The 11,332-nt window shown below is 41.1% G+C and overlaps 1 protein-coding gene across 1 annotated transcript; it reads left to right on the forward strand.

Annotated features, from left to right (window-relative positions):
• The first annotated feature begins 477 nt into the window (after nucleotides 1-477).
• LOC136463227 (L-type lectin-domain containing receptor kinase SIT2-like) lies at nucleotides 478-2,631 on the forward strand. Its single transcript, XM_066462241.1, has one exon. The coding sequence runs from the start codon at nucleotides 511-513 to the stop codon at nucleotides 2,524-2,526; it is 2,016 nt and encodes a 671-aa protein (XP_066318338.1). The 5' UTR covers nucleotides 478-510; the 3' UTR covers nucleotides 2,527-2,631.
• The last annotated feature ends 8,701 nt before the right edge of the window (nucleotides 2,632-11,332 follow it).

Below are 11,332 nucleotides of genomic sequence, written 5' to 3' on the forward strand. Positions count from 1 at the left end.
ATTTTATGTTCTCAGTTTTTAAAATTTAATTTTTTGAATTTTTCAAATAACCTTAGATGCGCCCCATGAAATTCTAGAGCTGAAAGAATTATTTAGACAGACAGAAGATTCCAAAGTCTATTTCATCATCTACTAGCTATGTCAAACCTTCAATTTCCCGTGGGACTAAATTATAGTAATGGCGTAGATTTCATTACTAAGGTAAGAGGCCATCTTTTCATATCATTGGGTACACGTTGGGCTTGGGTTGGCTGAAGTTCCATGCTATACATATGTCTCCATGTTAAATAATCTAATCTAGAAGGAATATGCATAGAGAGAAAACCACGTCTTAGTGAATTTTCTCATTCACACTACCAAGTAGGTACGGCACTTAGAAAAACCTGCATGATTGTTTAGCTCCTCAGTGAAAATTATAAATTCCTTAGTAGAGGTGGCAAGTTTCAGTACAGCTAGAGTTTGTTGCATCGAGGCAGCTAGCTCCCCTTCTCTTCCCTCGTAGTCGTAGCTATGTTTTTCCTTCTGAAACTGGTGTTGCTTGGGCTTAACTTTGCAACTTCATTTGCAAGTGATAATCCCAAGTTTGCCTACACTGGTTTTTCCAACACTAACCTCGAGCTCGACGGTACGGCCTCCATCACAGGAGACGGCCTACTTGAGCTGACCAATGGCATGGCCATGAGTAAAGGCCATGCTTTCTTTCCAGATCCACTGCACTTCCGCAAATCTCCCAATAGCAGCTCGGTGCAATCCTTCTCCGCCTTCTTTGTATTCGGAATCATCTCGGTCTACAACAACCTTAGCAGCCATGGCCTGGCCATGTTCATTTCGCCAGGCAAAAACTTCTCTGCTGCGACGCCTGTTGGCTACCTGGGTCTCTTCAACGCTCAGAACGACGGCAATGGTACCAACCATGTCTTCGCTCTTGAGCTCGATACCTACCTAAACAGTGAGTTTCAAGACATCAACAACAACCATATTGGCATCAACATCAATGGCCTTCACTCTGTCCAATCCCATGTTGCTGGCTTCTACCATGACAAAAATGGCACATTTGAGTTCGAGGACCTGACCCTTTGTAGCCAAGAGGCGATGCAGGTGTGGGTAGACTACGATAGTGAGAATACAAAGATCAGTTGCACCCTAGCTCCTCTCAATATGGCAAAACCGAAAACTCCAACGGTCTCAACGTCCTACAATCTGTCAACCGTGCTCACAGATGTGGCATACATTGGCTTCTCATCTTCTACAGGAAAGATAAACACAAGACACTATGTGCTTGGTTGGAGCTTTGGCATGAATGGCCCTGCCCCTTCTATCAACACCTCCATTTTGCCAAAGTTGCCGCTTGCACATTCAAAGTCTCACCCTCCGGTCCTGGAGATTGTTTTACCAGTTGTAACAGCTGTGCTTCTTGTCACTGCTGGTGCCATTATTTTCCTATCGGTTGGGAGGCATATCAGGTATGCCGAATTAAGGGAAGACTGGGAGGTCGAATTCGGCCCACATAGGTTCTCATACAAGGACTTGTTTTGCGCAACAGAAGGATTTAGGGACAAAAACCTCCTAGGGACTGGAGGATTCGGAAGGGTATACAAGGGAGTGTTGCCAAGGTCCAACCTGAAGGTAGCTGTGAAGAAAGTATCTCATGATTCAAAACAAGGCATGAAGGAATTCATTGCTGAAGTTGTTAGCATTGGCCGCCTCCAGCACCGTAATCTCGTAAAATTACTTGGGTATTGTCGGCGTAAAGGTGAGCTCCTTTTAGTATATGACTACATGCCCAACAGAAGCCTCGATAAGTATTTGTATGGGGATCAGGTTATGGCCACACTGGATTGGTCTCAAAGGTTTCACATCATTAAGGGTATAGCATGTAGTTTGCTTTATCTCCATGAGGAATGGGAGAAAGTAGTTATTCATCGTGACATCAAGGCAAGCAATGTTCTCCTTGACGATGAGATGAATGGGAGGTTAGGTGATTTTGGTCTTGCAAGATTGTATGACCATGGCGTTGATCCACAAACGACACATGTGGTTGGCACCATAGGCTATCTAGCTCCTGAACTAGCAAGTACAGGCAAGGCCACACCTCTTACAGATGTGTTTGCCTTCGGTGTGTTCATTCTTGAGGTCACATGTGGGCGAAGGCCTGTCAAACATAATGCACAGCATAACCAGATCATGCTCTTTGATTGGGTGTTCCAACATTTGCAGAATGGATCACTCACTGATACAATCGACAATAGGCTCAAAGGGGACTACAGTGTCGATGAGGCATGCTTGGTATTGAAGTTGGGATTGTTATGCTCACACCCATTTGCCAATGCAAGGCCAAGCATGCGGCAAGTCATGCAGTACCTACATGGCGATGTATCACCTCCAGAACTAGCTCCCACCCACCAAAGTTTTGAAGCCTTGGCCTTGATGCAAGAAGATGGGTTCGATCCATACATCATGTCATATCCTTCATCAACTGCAAGCAATGGTACAACATATTCGGCCACTATGTCTCAAGGAAGATGATATATGCATGATACTGTGACTGTTTGTGTATATCTTGCCTGTATACAGTAGGAGAACTAGCTTTGTTTTAGTTACAGTGCCTCCCCATTTAGAGGGACAGGTAAACCGTGATGTAACTTTTTTTTGAACTGGTGATGTAAATTTTTCATCTCCATCCTAACTATGTTCCTATAATATTCAAGGGTGAAATTGGGCAATGCTACGGTACCCCCATTAGCTGCTAGGAGGTAATACTTCAAACTAATCTAGGCCATTAATTTTTTTTAGATTTTTAAATTAATTAATTAACCTAAAAAAAGAAAAAAAATTCTAAAATCCCCTAAATCACGGGAGATACAAGCGCATGTGGCCCCTCCTTGCCGCAATCTTTTTTTTTTCTGCAACCTTCCTTTTTCTATTCCGGAACTGTGCGTAATTATTTTGTCCTACAAAAATTGCGCATAGATCTAAATATGAATTCGAACAATCCATTTTTAATTCACGTACTCGACTAAAAAATATATTATTATATACATAAAGAACATCAACATCTAACACGCTAAATGAGCCGTGAACTTTGGCGATCTAAGAGCAACTCCAGCAGAGATGCTATTCCTAGCTTTGAATCTATTTTAGAATTTTTTGGGCATAAAATAGACTCCAACGGATATTGTATCTTGCATTCCAAAATAACAAATCGGCTATCCCGTGAAATCCGGCTGCCAAAGATAGCCAGCGAACGCCGCTCACCAAACGAGACCTCCCGCGCCGATTTCTGACTACCCGCGTCTGCTAGCTTCTTGCGCGCGTTTTTCTTGCCGCCGGAGGTAATCCTTGGTTCCCGTGGCGCGCTTCTCTCCCTTGTGGGCCTGTCCTGCGCATCATCGATGGCATGGAGTTGGGACTCATCAGGATGGACTGGTGGAGGAAGAATCCGAGCTGCTTGGGCGACGACGAGATGGCAGTCGGAGAGATCTGTGCTCTTGAGGTCTTGAGGAAGACGAATCGGAGAGCAGGAAGAAGTGGTGTGCGGGCGCGGAAATAGAAGAAGCAGTAGCCGCGGCAAGACCTGTTACAACTTTAAACTCTCCCGACGTTGGCGCCGTGCTCCGCAGGCGCCGTGCTCGTTGGCCTGACGGCCTCCATGGGGCTTCGTTTGGACACCTCACCTGCGGCTGCCGGTGGACCTGGACGCCGCCACAGCTCCTGTCTTCATGTCGTTGTCGTCGTCAGAAACTCCTGGAGCTCGATCAGACAACAAACTACCTCAACCAGTGGTAGAACAGGGTGAAGAACAAGGCGTGGCTTGCTGCCTGCTGAACGAAGGAGACAGAGAGCAAGAGAGGAAACGAAGAAGACCAGGGAGCAGCAGGCTGTAGTAGCTTGTTGCCTGCTCAGCCGGCTGCAGATCGCTGTGGCCCTGTCTACACGGTGGCGCAGAACGACGCGAATCCTTGAAGCAGTGGATCGAAAAATGGCGACATGGCAAGTTTCAAATATAGACAAGGTAATTTACCTGAACTGCTGCAGTACCTCTGCTTTTTTAGGAGGTTTCTATTTTAGAGAATAGCTAAATCATGGATTTAGCCATCCATTTTTTGCAACACTCTTGGAGTTGCTCTAAAACATGTTACACGCTAACACGTTACATATTTAAGTGTTTTTTATAGGTACATATTTAAGTGTTTATATTATGCTAACTCGATTAAAACTATGTTATATAAAAGGGATAAGCACAAAAAGATTAAGCATGCAAATACATGTATTTTAGCAAGTGACGTACATGCAAACGTATGTGAAAAGAAATAGTTACAAAAAATGTTTAAAAATCATCTTAGCATGATATGTCACGTTGTCACAAACAAAGGAACATTAGTTTGTTGATTACAATTTAGATCATGCATGAAAGCAAGATCTAATAGGATATGGAATTAGATCTAATTGGAAAATATTTTCCTTCTCCTTCTATTACCTCCTAGAAGGTAATATGTGAAAAAAATCATCTAGATCGACGGCTCACGGTCATTTGGAGGTACCGCAGCAAAGCCCGGTGAAATTAATATTGCCACGTCTTGGTTGAGGTTTTATAGATATATACTATACTCTAGATCCATGGATCACTATCGGATCCAAACCCAGCATCACTATCGCATCTTGCAGAGGGTACATGAGTAGTGATGGGCTTGTCTATTACTACCGGTTCCTAGATCCGCCTGTGATAGGAAAATATCACTGCCGAGTCAAGGCTATCCCGATAGTGAGAGTATGATACTCACTATTGGGTCAATGGCCTCAACTAGATAGTGACCTTTGTTTCCTAATTTTTCTATATGTTTTATTATTATTTTTAAATAGATGTTATTATGGTACTCTAATGTTTTGTATTTGATATTACTAATGGATCACAGATCTCATTGCCATCAAGATTATATTATAATTATAGCCAGTTGGAACCTCCATCACATTATACGATAATATATATCGTAGGAAAGCCAAAACGACCTATAAATTTGGATGGATGGAGTATGAACTAAAAATTAGTTCAGGTTTTACTTGAACTGGAACTAAATTTATCCAAACGGACTCTAGAAATTAAGTCACCAGGGGCCCACAATCAAAGACGACAGAAGAATTGCTATATGATGATGACTCGATCGGCTGAAGAAACTAGAACATAACGAAAGCACTGTTTTCATGGAAAATTTGAAGCGACGGTAGTGATGACATGAGATTAGATAATATTTTATAAAATATAAGAGAACTTGCAAAAGGGATGTCTACTTTCAAACAAGATTAGGTGAGTATTAAGTTGCATGCACCAACCAATTCAACCCAAAAGCTTAAGCTGATGGGGAGAGGTAGGCAATTCACTTATATTCCAACACTCCCCCTCACGTGGAGGCTCCCTCAGGCCTCAGACGTGGAATAGGAGCGAGCAGCAATTATTTTATTTTAATTGCGCTAACCAGGATTCGAACTCGAGACCTCTGGCTTTGATACCATATTAAGTTGCATGCACCAACCAATTCAACCCAAAAGCTTAAGCTGATGGGGAGAGGTAGGCAATTCACTTATATTCCAACAGTGAGGATGAAAAGAAATTAAAACTAGACAGAAGACTTTATGTGCGTTGATTACGAACTAGAGGAAATTTCCAGAGGGGCAAAGTTTACATTTACAACAATAAGTCATAGATAGGAGTATTTCGGTTTTTCCCTCGTGGACCTTCCCATCAATAAATAGGACTTTTCAGGTCCGGCTGTAGACTAGTTATGTTCTCTGTCTGGCGTATACAAGGGTAGAATTGAAACTGCTTTAAACGAGTCAAATAATGTGATGAGACTTACGGGCTGTTTGGTTGCCTGCCAGTGCACGCCACGCTGCACTTGTGGCGATGTTGAAGTTGTGGCGCAAAAATGGCCGCCACACTTTGTTATGAGATTACATTCGATTTGCACTGTAAATTTTAGTAGCTGCCTATGCGTATTTATCAACCAAACGGTCACATCGATATCTGTGGCTGCTAGGCTTTGTGGCATGGCGTACCATGACCGGAAACCAAGAGCCCTCTTAGAAGACAAGAGAAATGACTCAGCAAAGAGAGAGAGTCGCATTTCAAACTTTATGTGAGTAGACAACGACGAAAAAGAGAAAGAAGTCCCACTGGCTAGAGTTTTCAACCACATATATGGTTTTCTGCTATAGACCCACCAATAGGTCTTTTGCAAGCTTGACTAATAAAGTTCTTTTAGGTATCCAAAAGGAACGTGTACGAAACATGCTCACCCGTCACTACTAGGCGTACCGTGACCGGAAACCAAGAACCCTCTTAGAAGACAAGAGAAATGACTTAGCAAAGAGCGAGAGAGTCACATTTCAAACTTGATGTGAGTAGACAACGACGAAAAAGAGAAAGAAGTCCCACTGTCCAGAGTCTTCAACCACAGTGCAAGCTTGACTAATAAAGTTCTTTTAGGTATCTAAGAAGGAATCTGTGCTAAACACTGAAAAGGTTGGTGGATGCTAAGCCCCCTACCTCTGCCACTGCTAGATAGGAATTTTTTCAAAAAATAAAGACACTGAAAAGGTATTTTCCACAGAGCCAAAGTTTTGAACAAGTCTGGTATATTCACGCTTTCCCTCATAAACTTTTGCCACCAAAAATCACTAATAATACAAAAATGATTTTGAGGGGTGCCCCTTTTTCAGAGGAGGCTCTATAAAAACCTCCTATAAAACTAGTTTTAGAGATGGTCCGCCTTTAGAATCAATTTCCCGAGGTGGTTGGTGTTTCTGGCTGCCTCTAGGCATAGCTTCCATTTTCAAAGGCGGATGGTATTATGGGGCACCTCTCGTACGGTTGGAAAATCCAATGGCCTAAAAATAGTTGCAGTATGAAAAAATATAATTTGTCCAAACAAAATCAAATGAAGATGAACTTTATTCCAAAATTCTAGAGCTCAAAGAGATCTGCAACTTTGTAGTTGAAATTTTTTATTTTAGATATTTTATGGTCCCAAAGATATGTTTTTATTTCTTGGTTGTGATTCAAAATTTGATTTTTTTGAACGATTCCAGATATAGATACACCGTACACTATAGTTGCAGTGCTTGACAAGATCTAAAATTTGTAACTAAACCTCTTTTTCATTTGAAATATTTTAGTAGGCAAAATATTCAATACAAGATTCATAGAAGTTAATATAAAATGAGTATTCCACACTTAATTACAAGTAACTTTGTGGTGTAATGGTAGGGAAGGCTCATGTAGAATAATAGATTTTGAGCTTGAATGCTGTGGTAAAAAAATGTTATTTTTTAACGTCCGGTCTTTATTTTCTACAAAGATTTATTTTTTGAGACAGGCTATGTTATCAACCGTCTACAGAAATTCATTTCTAGCTGGAATAGAAACCCATTCGCTTCCGTAGTAGCGAATAGGAACTTTTCAGGTCCCGCTGTACACTTGACTAATGAAGCTCTCTCGTGTATACAAGGGAAAGTGTACGCATGCTCACCACTAGTAGTGAGATGTACTACACACGAGGGTAGAAACTTTTTTAAAGGAGGCAAACAATGACGAGAGACTAAATTAAAAGACAAGAGAAAAGACTTGGTACGGAGAGAGTCTCCTTTCAAACAGCACTACGTATGTGGCTACGAAAATGAAAGACTAGACAGAAGACTTGATGTGCGTATAGACCACGCACTAGAGAAGAAATTTGCTCAAGGCCAGAGTTTTCAACAACAACAGATACGATATGTCGATTTCCAGACTTGACTATTGAAGTTCTTTAGTAAACAAGTAGTGGATGTGTAAAGCAGGAAATGGGCACTAAACATGCATGCTCACCAAGTCATCACTAGCAGTAGTGGATGTGTATATAGCAAAGGAGGGAAGGAACTTTTGTTAACAAGTCAGGGTAGGCCTTGCCATGAGGTATGTCGATGGAGTATCGAAGATGAAAGGCTTGTTGTTGATGGCGATGCTTGCTAGTGCCTTCTTGAGAGATTTCTTGTCATCATTACTAGAATCACCATCATCGGATGAGCCATCACTATCCCAAGTGACCACATAGCCTTTACCCTTCTTCTTTTGGAAGACCATCTTCTTCTCTTTCTTTCTTTCTTTTCTTTCTTCTCCTTCTTTTCTTTCTTCTTGCCATCCTCATCATTGTCACTATTGTAGGGACAATCTGCTACAACGTGATTCTTGCTCTTGCACTTGTAGCATCTCCTCACATACTCTTTGTTGTGATCTCTTCTCTTTCTTGCACCATAGCCCTTCTTCTCCATGAATTTGCCCATCTTGCGCATAAAGAGAGACATGGCCTCATCATCAATGTCACTAGCATCTTCATCATCACTTGATTCTTGTTTCTTGGACTTGCCCTTATTCTTGGATGATGAGCTAGTCTTGAATGCTACACTCTTCTTCTCGTCTTTATCTTCCTTCTTCTCATCCTTGTCAACCCCCTCTCTTTCCACATAGTATGTCTCTTTTGTCATGACATCACCTAGTACTTGGTTAGGGGTAAGCTCTTTCAATCCTCCTCTTATGATGATCAATCTCAACATCTCAAATCTTGGAGGTAAGCACATCAAGAACCGATGAGACACATCATCATCTTTGATCTTCTCTCCCAAGGCCTTCAAGTCATTGACAATTACTTGCAATCTATGGAACATCTCTGAAATGCTCTCATCATCCTTCATCTTGAAGCTTGTCCTTGAGAATGTAAAGCTTGGCACTCTTGACCACCGGTGTGCCCTCATATGCTTCTTCCAATCTCTTCCAAACTTCACTTGCTCTCTCAAGATCCTTGATTTGCTCAAACACCTTCGAATCAATGGCATTATAGATGGTGTTGAGAGCCATTGTATTGCATTACTTGTTTGTCTTGTCTTGATTGGTGAGATTGGTGGGATCAATAACCACATAGTCACTCTTCGTCACATCCCACACTTGATCATTGATTGAACCAAGATACATCTTTATTTTTCTCTTCTAATAGTCATAGCATGTACCATCAAAGACCGGTGGTTTGCCCCCCTGTGGCAGAACCTCCTAAATTATAGGGCCCACATACACCTGTCACTGTCCAATGACCTCTGACGACTATGCATATGTTCCTGGTAACTTAAGAAGATTATCGGGTGTCCTCAGAGAACCCCAAAATCCAAGATTTCCGAGCAGGATCCCATTACAGAGTCATTGCAGTATTACAACAGTATATTCATTAATTTACATCAGAGCAAAATTGCGGAAGTCTTACAATAACTTAGTTACAAAATAGATGTTTCACAAGCTAAGTATGATTATTAGTACAAACCATAGTAGTGGAGTGGCATTAGTAACATAAACATAACACACAAAGGAAGTGCCCTGCCCAAGGGCCACATATTTACTTATCACCTTCGATTTGGACAACCGTCATGCAGCACGGTCCAAAGCAGACCTGCTCATGAGGCTCACCTGCAACAAGGGTTTAACGAACCCTGAGTACAAAAGTACTCAACAAGACTTAACTAGAATAAAAACTGATAAGACTCAGGAATGCAGGCTCAGGGATTCAAGGTAAGGCTTTAGCAAATAACAAGGTTCTTTTGCATAAAAGCTCTTTAAAAAGATTCTTTCTTTCAACATTTAATCCTTATCAAAATCATATATGAACCTGCCATGATCCGTATTGAGATCATGACCTTCATATCAAACCCTTTCTCTAAACTTCCTCAAGTTTCATTTATTAACTACGATGATGAATAGTGAGTTGAGTCTCCATAACCGAGGAGCAACGATGATTCAAACCGATTATAACCCAGCTAGGGATTCCCAACCACACGACATATGCAGGTCCCTAACCTACATATACCAACCCACCCTTAGATCCTCTAAAACAAGAACGGGTCTGCGCCACCCGAGAGCACAGTACTCCACTAATCCAGCCCATTGCCACGTGGGTACATGCTACTCCCGCTATCTCTCCACTCCTAGTGCACGAGTAGCCATTCTCATAATAGAATAGCCGAGTTAAGGCTTATCAGAGCATGTTGCCAGTACTACAAAGTCTCACCTCATGTAATTCAACAACGGACGGTTCTTAATCGACACAGGCGGAAAGAACCCGCTCACAAGACATCCATGTCTTGTGGCTCCCATATATCGAGTCCGCCCGGTCTAGATTTATTACTCTACATGCTCATATCTCAAGATCATAGAAATAACCAGTTGTATCCAAGGAACCATTTATATCTCATAGGTGACCGGTGATCACCCGACTTTTATCGTTCTAAGCATGGCTAAGCATAAATAAGCATTCTTGGATTGAAATGAGTAACAAGGTTGATATTAAAAAACAAGGTTGGTAATGCACCAATTAGGTTTTCACTCAACTCCTAATCACTTAATGCAGTATTGAAAAGCAAAAGCGATATAAATTTGTAAAACACAAGGTAGGTTTAAATGCATCCGGGGCTTGCCTTGGTTGTCGGAAAAGTCAGGTTCAGGAGATGTTCCACAGATATCAAACCCGATCTCAACAGACGAATTAACTTCCTCCACAACTTGATTGACTACCATGTTCTTGCTTTCGTTCACTACACGTAGTAACAATGCCATGTTTAATATGATGCGAGATATAAAACATGATGCTTGACGATGGATGCAAAAGTTAATAACTTGAATACAACTTTCATTCGCGGTACAGTTGCAAACCAACAACTAACTAAACCTTTTCATAAATTCAAACACTTACTTTAAGTACTAAGAATTATTTTATACTAATGACCCAAGGTCATCACTCAATCCAAAATTCAAACAAAACCTAAGTCATTAAGGTTTACTATTTGCTTTTATGAATTAATTATTTAATTCAAAATTATGAAATAAATCAACTTCTTCCAAATGAGCTCAAAATTTTTGTGAAGACTCATCATATGATAACTAAGTGTCAAAACAATTTTCATAATTTTTGGATAATTATTTAAGCCTAGAAAAATCATGGAAACCCATTTATCAATTAATTTGAGCAATTTTTACCACATTCAAAATGTACTGGAAAATAATATTTAATATTTTTCCTAAATAGTTTACATCTCAGAGAGGTCACACAAAAATTGTCATAATTTTTGGAGCTCTATTTAATTCTACACAAAAATAACAAAACACAGCACTATTTAAACAATTCTGCAAAATAGAAAAATTCATTTTCGAATACACAGTCACTGACAGAGTGACCGCACATGTCGGCACAATGTTCCCGCGCTGACCACGGCGGCGAGGCTTGTTGACCGGCGATTTCTCGCCGACGGCGAGGTCTCCGGCGAC

Source organism: Miscanthus floridulus, chromosome 7, assembly GCF_019320115.1.
Source record: "Miscanthus floridulus cultivar M001 chromosome 7, ASM1932011v1, whole genome shotgun sequence".
NCBI lineage: Eukaryota > Viridiplantae > Streptophyta > Magnoliopsida > Poales > Poaceae > Miscanthus > Miscanthus floridulus.

What these genes read in the sequence shown, in the direction of transcription:
- LOC136463227 (XM_066462241.1), top strand. Translation starts at nt 511, where the DNA reads ATGTTTTTCCTTCTGAAACTGGTGTTGCTTGGGCTTAACTTTGCAACT.